The sequence below is a fragment of the Lepisma saccharinum genome, chromosome 15, assembly GCF_977018435.1.
Source record: "Lepisma saccharinum chromosome 15, izLepSacc3.1, whole genome shotgun sequence".
NCBI classification, from domain to species: Eukaryota; Metazoa; Arthropoda; class Insecta; order Zygentoma; family Lepismatidae; genus Lepisma; species Lepisma saccharinum.
This window is the reverse complement of record NC_139243.1, coordinates 52,991,987-53,006,641: the sequence shown is the minus strand read 5'-3', so window position 1 is coordinate 53,006,641 and position 14,655 is coordinate 52,991,987. Positions and strand designations below refer to the sequence as shown.

Genomic DNA, 14,655 nt, shown 5'->3' with positions numbered 1-14,655 from the left:
GCTGGGTCATCCGGAAAACAGCTGGATCGATGCAAACAAAATAATAATATGAGCAACTGGGATGTTATAAAAAGGCTGCCAGAACCTGAACAACAGAATAAGAGAAATGGCAAATTGCTACCTGATAATATTAGGTGTCTTATTGTTGGGCCATCTGCTTGTGGTAAAACTACACTAATGGTTGATAATTTTTTATTGGCACCCAACTGGTTAGACTGGAAAAACAGGCACTTGTATATCTTCTCTAAGAGCTTGGAACAATTAAAATATCAGCAGCTGATGAAGCTATATGATGGATTGGATATTGCCACTTTTGAACCAGATGTTAAGCCACTTCATGACTGTCTCGATAATTCTGTTGTTGTGTTTGATGACATTATATTGGATAATCAAAACAAGGTTAGAAATTTTTTTACACAGGGCCGGCACAAAAACATTGATTGCTTCTACCTGGCACAGACTTTTTCAAAAATACCCAAGCAACTGATCCGAGACAACAGCAATTTTATATGTGTGTTTCATCAAGACCATACCAACCTCAAACACATACATGAAGAATATGTAGGTGGGGACCTGAGCTACAATGATTTTTCCAAGTTTTGCAGCAAGTGCTGGAACCAGGACAGTTATGGGTTTGTCACAATTGATATGACAAGAACACCCAATAGTGGCAAATACAGAAATAAAATCAACAATTTTCTAGACATTGAAACATATATAAATAAACATGAAAAGGCCAATCATTGATGATCTTAAGTTAAGAGATTATCTTGTAAAAAGATTTAAGGGATGGAAATCAGAGAACCGTGGAATTTATGAAAAACACAAACAAACAGAACAGCCTGTAATTGATGCTATTAATAATTTAGGTAAGAATATCAAAACTGTTACAGAGCAAAATCAAAATTTGCTCACAGAGCTTGTACCTGTAGCTGCTAGGAACATATTAGATTATCCATTCACCCCACTTTCCAGTATTCATACACCTAGTCCTATTGCTCCTAGAAGAATTGAAGCTAGTCAGGATCCTATTGAATTGGGTCTTCTTGCTCAAAAATATTTAACCACACCTAAAGACAATAAAGATGAGGTGTTTGGCTTATATGCTGACACAGAGCTTGATGGTAGCATCATACATAGAATTGGCAATTTCAGAGTAACATTTATGGGAGATGATATAATTGTATATTCAGAATCTCGACTTGGAGAAAAAGGTGCTTTTGTTAAGTACTCCGGAACACCTGGATTGTGGGAACTCATGACCAGGAAGAGACCTGGCAGCTATACAGACCAAGATTATGAGGATTACAAAGAAATATTAATAAAATCAGATGCTCTATACCAGAACAATGATCCTACACAAAAAAGGGTCAAGTCGAGCAGTGGAGCAAAATACAATAATTTAATCAAGCCCATATGGTCACAGATCAAGACTGGCAGTGGAATCAAACAATACAACACCCTGCCTAAAGAATTTGTGTGGGTTGATGATGTCAGGAAACTTGTAGATAGGTTATTGGTGATAGCTGGGGAGGAAAATGCTGGGAACCACAATTTTTACAATGAAAAAGTTGGAATTATGGACATGATAAGCACCAAATTGTCTAATTTTATAGTGAATGACACTAAGGGGATTGGATATCTTATAAAAATTATTAATACTCTACCACCTAAATTTTGGAATATTTCTGAGGGTCGGGGCCTTGTTAATGACATTATAAACAAGCTGCCATTTGAACTACATATTCCAGGCTATCAGTATTGTGGTCCCGGTACAAAATTGGATCATAGATTAAACAGAGGTGATCCTGGTGTTAATCCCTTAGATGCTGCTTGTAGAGACCATGACATAGCATACAACACACATTCTGATCTTGACAAGAGACATGTTGCAGACAAGAAATTAGAAGAGGCTGCATTTGGCAGATTTGTAAGCAAAGATGCTTCTTTGAGTGAAAAAATAGCAGCATTGGGAACCACCATAGCTATGAGCACCAAACAAAAACTGGGGTGGGGGTTGTGAATATGTATATAATAAACCTACAATGAGGGCCAAGGGTGTTATGTATCAAATACCTTATGCAGGTCTCAAATCTCTTAAAACTATTGACAGTCTTTTGACCAAAAAACAGCGCAAGAAAAAAAATTCTTGTATTGCCAAGGGGCATGGTATGAAATTGTTGCTTAGCACCCCCCAATTAAAAAAATTACAGCAATCAAGAAAAAAATCACATGTGGGGGGATTTATATTTACCATCCCTGCCATCTTAGCTGCTCTCGGGGCTGTTGGGAGCTTGGCTGGGGGATCAGCCGCCATAGCAAAAACAGTAATAGATGCCAAGAAAAATAGGGCAGAATTAGATGAGCAGAAGCGCCATAACCTGGCCATGGAGAAACAAGGCAAAGGTGTTAAGAGAGCCATGAATAAGTTTAAAAAAAACAAGAGCCGCTTACAAACCAAGATATTGAAGCTTTAATCAGGCCCCTGGGCATCAAACATTTTAGAGGTGTGTACATGTCTGATTCTTTACCAGAACAACCACTCAACAAAGAGTGTGGCATTGTTAATTTGGATAAGTACAAAAATCAGGGCACTCACTGGATTTGTTATCTTAAATATTTAAAAAATGAGGCATTTGTGTTTGATTCATTTGGAGGTGTTCCACCTGAAAATTTAATAAAATATCTAAATTCAGCTAATCTTTATTACAATAATGCCCGTGTTCAAAACTTCAAAGATGTTAATTGCGGACATTTGTGTTTATCTGTTCTTAGATATATGTCTCAAATAAATAAACCATCAATTGAAGATTTTCAAAAAGCCTTGTGGTATCTGAAACATCATGGGGGTATTTCATCTCACCAGCCAAAATTCAATATTGAAACTCAAATTACATGATGACATTGTATATCCCAAAACAATAGCTCTCAGGGCATTTTACGGCATGTACTTAATCCCCAATATTACACACCACAACAACACAATTGCAGTAGGGGATGAAAAAATTGTTATTACTCCAGGGCAATATAATCTATCCACTCTAAATGCTCAATTACCCAGAGGTGGGGTGTTAAGTCAAAATTCTGTCACTCACAGAGTAGAAATTGTATCTGCCACAGAAACAGTGGATCTGGGTACTATAGGAGAGCTGTTAGGATTTGAGAACAACACAAAACTTGAACCAGGCATCAAACACACTGCTATGAACATACCTAAATTCTTGGCCATAGAAACTCTGAATATTCACTGTAATGTAGCAGAAGGTATGATCACCAAATCAAATGGCATAGGCACTCACAAACAAACAGGCATCATTGCAACATTCAAGCCTAATTCTGAATTTATGGAGCCCATCATCTACAATCCATCCCCAACATTATATTTTCCTGTGTGCCATAATAGAATAGATAACATCGAATTGATGGTCACTAATGAAAAAGAAGAATTAGTTGATTTTGCTGGAGCCACAACAACTGCAATCATAGAGATTAATATTTAAATAAAAATACATACAAAAAAAATGGAAAATATTGAGAGTTATGAGCTACAATCATTCCCTCCAAACAGGAGGACATTTGCAAATTTAAATCAACCCAACACAGAGATTGAGGTTGATCTTGATGTAGGGGATGGCTTTATACACCCCCACAGAGCAGATCTATACATCAAATTTGATGTTGTAAAGCTCGATGGAACAGATTATCCGGCAAATTCAAATATAAGACTTGTAGACAATTTTGTACCTCATCTGTTCTCTGAAATTGAGATCAGAAAGCATGGCGTTGTTATAAACAGAGTGGATTATCCCGGCATTACCTCCACAGCTTTGGCAACATTAAAATTATCCAAAACCGAGGCTTCTTACTACAAAATAGGTGGATTTGAGGCTGGTGATAAGATATTATCTAAAAACCACACAGTGCTGTTCCCCATGCGCCTATTGCCAGGATTCTTCTCAGATTACAAAGATATTATGTGGAAGGGTGGGTTAAGAATCACATTTAGAAGAGCTGCCAATGATAATAATGCCTTGATGAGGTACAGCACATTAAACCCCACAGGAGAAGCTCTGCCTAATACCCTACCTGATGAGGGCAAATGCATTATTCAGACTATGGAGTTAAGAATCCCTATTGTTGAATACGAGGCCAGTTATGCTCTTAAATACAAAGCTGATATAATAAAAAATCCACAGATTCCTCTGCAATTTTATACATATCAATGTGTACAGAAGCCCGCATCTGGTACATATTATGAGTTTGATGCCACAAATTCATTCTCCAGTATTCAATTTGACATGCCTGATTTTGTAGTGGTACTGTTTCAGACTGGAAGACACAACAATCAGGAAAAAAATTCAAGCAAATTTGATAACTGCAACATCAAGAACATATATCTTAAAAATGGCAGAAATGAGGTCTTTCCTAGAGAAAATTATAATTTAGACATGTCCAAGGATGATTTCCTCAAATTATATGAGGCCTTTTCGGCTTTCAAGAGGGTCACTACTGGCAACACTGACATGTATTACACACCAGATGAATTCAAAGCACAGAGACCCATGTTTGTAATCAACACTTCAAAAAGAAAACAAGTTGTGGTGAATGACAGGACAAATATTAAAATTATCTGTGAATTCCATGAGGCTTTACCTGATGACACCATATGTAGTGTTATTCTCATAGGAGAAAAATCATATGTTTATGATGTGAGAAATGAGAGAGTCACGGAGCAATTCTAGAGGGTCTCTGCATATTACATTGTTTTAATATTGGATTGAAGCTGGGGTCCAATTAAACTTAAATTGGAAGTAAATATGTGTGTGTATGGATGGGTGTGTGTGTGTATTGGCTTAATTTCTGGTGTGGCCAATTTTTGACAAGTTTATGGACAACAATCTCACAGAAGTGCCTTTTGTAAGTATGAGCAAATCAATCTGAGGGGGCTCTTCCTTTCTGAGAGGGCATTTTTACAAAAATCTTGGATTAGAGGGGGTTCCACACTAGAGCAAAAAGCTCATATGGGCATGTTGAGCTAGGTTTAAGTGTAAACAAATCTGCTGGAGGAGGGCTCTTCCTTTCTGAAAAATTCCTGAGGGCATTTTTACAAAAATCTTGGATTAGAGGGGGTTCCACACTAGAGCAAAAAGCTCATATGGGCATGTTGAGCTAGGTTTAAGTGTAAACAAATCTGCTGGAGGAGGGCTCTTCCTTTCTACACTTGTAAGTGGTCCTTATCCTATCATAAATACCACTACTCACTTTCGGTTTCGGTTTCTTTGGAACGAATGCCACTATTCCTGTTCGACTTGAGGACCCTAATTTCCCACTCTGTAATACATCATTGACCCATTGCGTGAAAACATCCCCAAGGAGATTCCAAAAGGTTTGATAAAAGTCTGAGGGCAGGCCATCCTCTGCCGTTGATTTATTTCTGGCCGCTTTGAAAACTGCATTTCTTACTTCGGTGTTCGTAAAGGGTTTAGTAATTTTCTTTCGTTCTTCTTCAGTTAGTCTTTCTGTTACGTGTTTCATAAAGTTCCAATCGGATTTTAAGGGATTATTAGCTTGACCCATTTTTTATAATATTGTGAAAATGTACTCTGAATTAGTCTAGGATTAGTTGAAACCCTCCTGTGTCATCTGTTATCTCTGTTATTATGTGACTTTTAACTTGTCTATGCTCTTGTAAAATATGATATAAATTTGCCTCTTCATCATTGTCCAAGGGTAACTTTATGCTTTTAATTTTTACCATGATATTCGGTTTTTTAAGTGTATAGAGAGTAATTTTGATTTCATCTCGTTCATGTAAGGCAAATTTACATTTCCTTGTAATGCTAGACTTTGTAAATCGTGTAACATGGCATAGTAAAAATTATACATGTTGTTAATTTTGAATTTGAATTTGAAGTTAAAATTTTGGGTGCGTGAGCACTAAGGCTATTTTGCACCCGTCACATTATACGGAGTCCAGCCCCTTATCGTTACACATAACAACTCTAACGTTGCATAACTAAAAGCATAAAATATTAAAATCTTCTGACTTTCGTTAAAAGCTGAGGCTGTAAAGCAGCACTCAACACAAGTAAGGACAAAACACAGGACAACACAAACAAAATTATACTGGCCATGGGGCCAGTCGCCAGAGCCTCGTTAGTCTGCAGTCCAGGGTGTACTACGTGGAAGTGAGGTTGACTATTGGGTGCACTACGTGGAAGCAGAACCCCTTACACCCCACATGTTGTTAAGATCTCTACTTTTTTCTATACTATACATTTTACTAATATAACGAAATTTTGGTTTTACAATGAATTCCCACCATTCTGTTAGGGTGTTCATGGGTGATCTACGCCTAACTAGCTCTAGCCAAGTATCTTTTATTAGCTGTTCATAATTTTTATCCGCCAATACTGGACAATTTAGCATCCAGTATCCTCTTTCCATACATGATTTGTTTTGTTCCAATTTTATTTTTAGAATTAAGGCACTATGATCACTGAAGCACACGGAAAACACACACTATGTAAATGTTCTTTATAACCCTTCGCTATATAAAATCGGTCAATGCGTGAAGAACTTTGAGCTGTAAAATGTGTAAATCTTAGTTGGTCTCCTTGTTTACAACTCCATACATCTTGTAATTGCAATCCTTTTGTGAATTCAAATAGCGCCAGAGAAAAATTATAACCAGGTTGTTTATCTTGCCTATTTAGGACGGAATTGAAGTCACCTGCCACTAACGCATTTAATGTATGCGATGTTAATTCTGGACTTAGGATTGTAGAGAAAAAATGTTCTCCTTCATGCTTATTGTGACTTCCTGAGGGCGCGTATACATTGCATAAAAACAAAGAACCGAATTCCGCACTTGTTAGAGTAGTTGTATTTACAATATTATAAACTCGATAAATGATGAGCCCCTCTCAAGCAGATTTGTCACACTTAAAACTAGCTCAACATGAGCATATGAGCTTTTTGCTCAAGTGTGGAACCCTGTCTAGTCCAAGATTTTTGTAAAAATGCCCTCGGGAATTTCCTGTGAAATGATGAGCCCCCTCAGATTGATTTGGCTACACTTACAAAAGGCACTTCTGTGAGATTGTTGTCCATAAATTTGTTAAAAATATGCCCCTCTTGATATTTTTTTTGGATACACCTGAAATTAAGCCAAAAACCCACACCCACACACACACACACCCACACCCACCCACATACACCCACACCCACCCACATACACCCACACATATTTACTTCCGGTCCACTTCCGGTCCACTTCCGGTCCACTTCCGGTTTGCCTACTTCCGGTACACTTGTGGCCAAGTTGTGGCCTATTTCTGGTTTATTTATATTGCATCATGCTGTGCAACAAATTATTATCCAATATAGAGTTTTGATTTGAACCCCAAGAAATTTTATATAAATACCAAAGCCAAAAATATTAACACACACACACACACACCCATACACACACACACACACACACACACACACACACACACACACAAATCACACTGCTGAACCCAACTGATATTTTTTATTAAGCATAGAGTTTTGATTTGAACCCCAAGAAATTTTATATAAATACCAAAGCCAAAAATATTAACACACATACACATATACACACATACATATATACACAAAATTTACAAAGCACACTGCTGAACCCAACTGATATTTTTTATTAAGCATAGAATTTTGATTTGGACCCCAGGAAATTTTATATAATAAACAACAAAAATGCCAAATCAAAAATATTGTAATCAATGCAATAGGAATATATCCAGCCCCAATTGGGTTAAGCACCAAAAGAATTGTAGTCTAGATAAAAGCAGAATACTCACAAAAATATGCCCTAAATGCCATAGAGAATATAGCATGCAATACTTCACATATAAACATATAGATACTTCTTCTGCACAGTTATCAACATTTCCTAACAAAATTGATTGGAAATATTTGTGTGATTGCCCTGTATAATTTAGATTGCAAGGCCAAATTTTACAATTTCCTAGATCAGGAACTTGACCCTGTGCACCAGAAACAGGCCATAAGATGTTTATCTACAAATTATGCAAATATAATACATTTTACAATTTGGATAATAGAAGATGATGAAAAATATAATATTGTTCCCCTATTACCCAGGCTGTGCTCAAATATTCAATATGAATACCTGATGATGTGCATGTATTTCCAGGATGACAATAAAACAATTACAGATGTGAGCAGGTGCGGGCAGCCCACTGTGCCCAATATTGAATCTGCAAAAATTTGTTGCACTGATGTGAAGAACCTATTGAAAATTAAACTTGTTAGAATTGACAATGTTCGTATCACCGATAAGAATAATTAATATAAGATTACAGATATGTTTTCAGGTTTATTTTCATGTTTAGATTATGAAGTTGTTAGAGCATATAATCACATAACATGTGGCAGATGTTATTACAGTGATGGCCCATATGTTGCAGAGTATCGGTACAGGAACAAGATTGAAGTGTTTGTAACAGAGGAGCCTGAAAAGTACAGACACATAAAATCCATAAAACATCTCATACATCCAAATTGTTGCAGGTTGTCATATCTTATAGAGGTTTGTTCTGAGTACAATTATATCTTATCAATTATGAACAGCTCTGCTGCATGTTGTGATGATGAATATCTAGTCCCTAAACCTAACAGAGCTGTGCAGTGATGTTGTTATTGGGAACAGGATTCAAATCCTACACAGATTTATGGATAGGAGTGAAGAATTAATTTTTGCCATGAAATTATATCTAGATACTCAATATCCCTGTGCAATAATGCTGTTATTGGCAACAGGATTCAAATCCTACACAGATACAGATTCTTGCTGAGCTTAATAGGTGATTGTCATGGAAGATACTCAATATTTCTGCTGTTATTAGGTACAAAATTCAATTACACAGACACAGATATAATATCTAGATAAATAATAATGCATACAGAACTGTGGTTTCTATAAATCTATACTCAATATCCCTATACCTGACAGCTGTGCGGTGATGCTGTTATTGGGAACAAGATTCAAATCCCACACAGAAACAGATTTTTGCTGGGCTTAGAACTATTATGGATAGGTGATTGCAATGAAATAATATCCCTATACCTGACAGAGCTGTGCAGTGATGCTGTTATTGGGAACAATTGTAATAGAGCTGTAGTTTCCATAAATCTATACTCAATATCCCTATACCTGACAGAGCTGTGCAGTGATGCTGTTATTGGAACAGGATTCAAATATACAGATTCTTGCTAAACTTAGAACTATGCCATGAACAAAACTGTGCGGTGTTATAATTATTGGGAACAAGCTTCAAATCCCCGCACAAATACAGATTCTTGCTGAGCTTAGAGTGAAGATACCAGTGATATAATTATTGGGAACAGGATTCAAATCATGGATAGGTGATTACCATGAAGATACTCAATATTTTTGTTATTAGGTACAAGATTCAATTATACAGATACAAAAATATTTATTAACAGAGCTGTGCGGTGATGTTGTTATTGGGAACAGGATTCAAATCCTACACAGATACAGAGCCTTGGAATTATTATGGATAGGTGATTGCCATGAAGATAGATACTCAATATCCCTTTACATGACAGAGCTGTGCAATAATGTTATTATTGGGAATTGGAACTTAGGTACAAGATTTAATTACACAGATACAGACACGGAAATAATATCTAGATAATAATTTTTAACAGAGCTGTAGTTTCCATAAATTTATACTCAATATCCTATACCGTGCAGTGATGCTGTTATTGGGAACAAGCTTCAAATCTCACACAGATATAGAGCTTTGGAATTATTATAGATAAGTGATTGCCATGAAGATAGATATTCAATATCCTATTAGACACAAACACAGTATCAATAAATTTATAATATCTTTATATTTAATAGAACTGTGCTGTGATGCTGTTATTGGGAACAGGATTCAAATCATGGATAGGTGATTGCCATGAGGATGGATATTAGACACAGACACAGAAATAATATTTTTCAATAAATTTATAATATCCCTATACCTGACAAAACTATGCAGTGATGCTGTTATTGGGAACAGGATTCAAATCATGGATAGGTGATTGTCATGAGGATAGATATTAGACACAGACACAGAAATAATATTTTCCATAAATCTATACTCAATATTCTTATACCTGACAGAGCTGTGCGGTGATGTTGTTATTGGGAACAGGATTCAAATCATGGATAGGTGATTGTCATGAAGATAGATATTAGATACAGACACAGAAATAATATTTTCCATCAATCTATACTCAATATCCTTATACCTGACAGAGCTGTGCGGTGATGTTGTTATTGGGAACAGGATTCAAATCATGGATAGGTGATTGTCATGAGGATAGATATTAGATACAGACACAGAAATAATATTTTCCATCAATCTATACTCAATATCCTTATACCTGACAGAACTGTGTGGTTAATATTATTAGGAACAAGCTTTAAATCTTACACAGATATAGAGCGGAATTATTATGGATAGGTGATTGCCATGAGGATAGATACTCAATATCTCTGCTGTTATTGGACACAAACACAGAGATCATAAGATCATAATTGTTCTTGACTACACAAATTAACACATTCACATTTCCAAAATCACTTCCATCATCCAGCAACATTCAACTCAGCTCAACAAAGATTTATTGGATTTGCAGCATTACAGGTGGCTGTTTATGCACATTTTTAATATAAATGTTACACACAAAGTTCATAAAATACAAATACAATTTTATATAACTACATTAACTCATTCAGTAACAGAAATATATTTTAATTTTATATCAGCTTTTCTCAAAAAAGCAAGTATAATATATCTAATTCTAACATCTGGAGCATACAACATTGAAGTTATATTAATGGGAAAAAGGAACATTAATTTTTGACAAAGTTTTGTATAAGGTCTTTCTTTTATCTGAGTGAATTGGACATTCCAAAATAATATGATGAGCACCACCCCTTAAATCACCACAGTCACAATTCGGAGATTTTAAAATGTGTATTTTAAATAAATGATGATATGTTCTCGCGTGACCACTTTTTAGTATATTTATTAAAACAGTTGCATTTGTAATATCTTTCACCTATCAACCCACAATCAAATGTTTTAATGTTAGTCCATAGCCATAACAGACTACCCAAAAGAACAAAACAAATTATGTCATCATAGACATTTAACATATTAAACACTTAAAATGATACAATAAGTGGGTGCGTATCAACTTTGCTCTATTGCAGATACACACCTCCAACATATAATCCACCAATCTGGCAGACAAAAAAAATCCCCGAAACCAACTATTCGGAGAAAACCTATGGTGGGGGTACATCAGATGTTTAGTTACAACTAATGGGTACAATGAGAAAAACGTTTGAGAACCGCAGCTCTAGAAGGAACTCTAAGCAGATTTTTCCCCCAAAATTCGGAATATCATGGTAGTTTTCCGAAAGGGGAGGCAAATTTGAGAGTGTAAATGGTGACTTTTACTTAAGCACCCAAATATCAACCTCTCTTCCACCACTTAGTACACCATGGACTGCATTTTGCAGGCTAGCGAGTCCTTCGTGTCTGGACTCAAGCCAGTGTAAACCTTTATAGGGCACGTGTTGTGTGCTGTCTATGTGTGTTTGTGATTGTCCCTTCATACATTTCATCTGATCGCCATTCATCCTCATCTTCGCGATTAGCCAAGAGGCAGAAAATCAATCAATCAAGGAATTTCGAAACTGTTTCGCGTGCCTCGGCCAAATGTCCTGCCGAGCCTTACGCTTCCAAAATTTGTCCTCACTTATTTATATTGGTGTTGATAATTGTTTTTCATTGCAATCACATTGCTGCATGATAACGTTGGGTCGCACACGGCAAAATGAACCAACGAGACACTATGTTTATTGGTTTGGGAAGTTGAGCCTTAAATTGGTTGTCCAGGAAGCTCTTCATCGTCCAGATTTAAACTCCCTCCTAGAATGGCTGAAAACAAATCTTGCAGGTGAAATATGATACATCTTCACCCAAGGCCGAAAATATCATTACCATCGCCTCACTGTCATTTTTCTTCAGTTGACATGCAAAAAGCATGCAGTTCCTGACGTGCTGCTGCTCGAACGACATCGTACCCACTACCTATTCTTGATGTTACGTCTGGTAGTCGGTGAATTTATTTAGAGGTCTAAAATTATTTTCAGGAGAGAGATCACGAGAGCCCTGCAAGTGAATGCTGTGGAGGCATGGCTCCCCTGTTGCATCGTCTTTGTCTTTCTTGCCTTTCTGGAGTTCGTTCTTCTCCTCTTCCTATTACGAATGGCGGAGGACAGAGGAGAAGATTAAATACAACCCCGAAGACATTTATGATTGTCATATTCTAGCCCATGACGCTGATTCCTGCTTTTCAGGAGAGAGATGCCGCCAGCCATGCAAATGAAGGCCGTGGAGGTATCTCCTCTGTTGCATCGTCTTCGTCTTTCTTGCCCTTCTAAAGTTCGCCCTTCACCTCTTCCTCGCAAGAAAGACAGAGGAGAGGATGAAATACAATCCCGAAGACACTTATCCTTAACATATTCTAGCCCATGACACTGGTTCCTGCTTTTCAGGAGAGAGATGCCGCCAGCCCTGCAAGTGAAGGCCGTGGAGGTGTGGCTCCTCTGTTGCATCGTCTTCGTCTTTCTTGCCCTTCTGGAGTTCGCCCTTCTCCTCTTCCTGGCACGAAGGATGGATGAGAGAATGGGAGGTGAATCATGGTCCCAGAGACATAACTTCAAAAATCATTTTATAATGGCAAAGAAGGTGAGATAACCCTTTTCCTTCGTTCTGATTGTAGAATTATTCCGGGGATTTTACCCAAACATACGGTGCAAAATTTTAGATCTTAATAAGGACATGAATTAATTACGATGTGAGAAACTCCCTTATACATTTTACACACTATTTCAACATTTTTCTAGGAAAAATTACGTTGTCTCTCACTTACTGGTGTCTAGGTATAAGATGCGTTAAATACTTTATCTGAATGCGAACACTCTGTAGATATGTGTAAATTAATTGCGGTTTGCATTACATACGATTCCATAGAAGTACTAATGTCCCACACGTAGCCGTGGGGTCTAAGGCGTCATGCTTTGAGGTCCGACTATGGGACGTTTGTAGGTTTGAATCTCCTTGGGGAAGCGTAACAACTTTGGCCTGTGTATGGGACCGGTGGCCACCCACCATCGTGAGGAAATTGGGGAGCAACGAATGAGTAGCGTAACCCGGTCACGGAAACCTACAACAATAATTGGGGGTTTGTCGTGCTAACCACGCGTCACACTGTAAATGGTTGGATGTCTCCGGCAGTCGGCAGGTAGGCCCTGGCCTTCACGGGGTTTTCCGGCACAGGTTATTATTATTTATTATTACTAATTTACAACTGGTTAAATTATGTTAACATTGTACAGTTTGTATGAAAAACGTACATTTTTGGAATACATTGTAATGCCCTGGACATTACACTGTGATTCTTTGTTGTTTGAAATGTTGTGTTTGTTCGCCTTTTAATTTGGCAAATATTTATGACGTCATAGACAACTAGTGTCAGATGGACAGATAAACTACTCTTGATGTACCAGAACCTGGCAACATTGAACAAAGTGAGAGATTTATCAACAAGCTCAAACACGATATCAACGGGGGAATAGTGGCAGAAAATGTCGAAAGTAATTGTAATATGTAGTTTAAAGTTTATTTGATTGCTATTAAATGTGTGTTTTCAAAAACATATGTTACATTAAGGTGAAATAGTAAGTATTGATTTCCACTCCTTGTGATCGCTGGAGTCTTTTGGCACCGATATGAGGAGTGAAGGGAAAAATTCCAGGTTAGACATTCAACATTAAATAATAAAAGCCTTAATCTAGCTAATAATTACTTATTAATAATAAATAAATAGTAACAATTAAATCATAACTATTAAAATTGTACCATATCTAAACTACAACGAGTAGAACCCCACCCATTATTCCCCTGTATATATAATGCCATGGTACTATGTCATATGGAAAGATGTTTCTCAGCTCTCAAATTGATTATCATGTACTTCCATTTGGAATTTTCCAGAACCCAGACCTGTTTGCGATGGTTTCGAGTGAGCCCACTGTCAGAAGGAAAGGCTGGAGAAGATGCTGCTTGTTCTCAAAGTCCAGCAACTGGAACAAACTGGACAAGATTTCTCTGATTGTTTTCCCCATAATATTCGCCTTCTTCGTCGTTGGCTACTGGTACTTCTACGTCTACAAGATGCTAGACACATACGAAGGCTACAAATCAATGGACAAGGGCTGCTTCAATAATGCCACGAAAGATCACTAGATATGTGACTGATAAGATAAGCAAGCAACAAAATGCTTTATATGCAAACATAATTTTCTGGCAGTTTTATTATTATTTGACGTCTTTAAGATGCAGTGTGGCGCATATTGTCTACCAATATCAGTTGGCAACACTGTAGGAACGCAGGGAGAGGTTTCAAGTTACGTCTCGTTTTGCCATTTCAAATTTTTGCCATTTCACTTCAATTTTCTAGTTTTTTAACTTTAATTGCGATGCGACAATAAAA

The 14,655-nt window shown here is 37.0% G+C and overlaps 1 protein-coding gene across 1 annotated transcript in view; it reads left to right on the top strand.

The window, feature by feature from the left end:
- LOC145999249 (glycine receptor subunit alphaZ1-like) overlaps nt 1–14,408 on the top strand; it is a 50,818-nt gene extending 36,410 nt beyond the window's left edge. Inside the window, exons 6-7 of the mRNA XM_083136185.1 lie at nt 12,656–12,848; nt 14,157–14,408. Of these exons, the coding sequence (XP_082992311.1) occupies nt 12,656–12,848; nt 14,157–14,408 (445 nt within the window). The remainder of the gene's footprint in view (nt 1–12,655; nt 12,849–14,156) is intronic.
- Nucleotides 14,409–14,655: the final 247 nt, after the last annotated feature.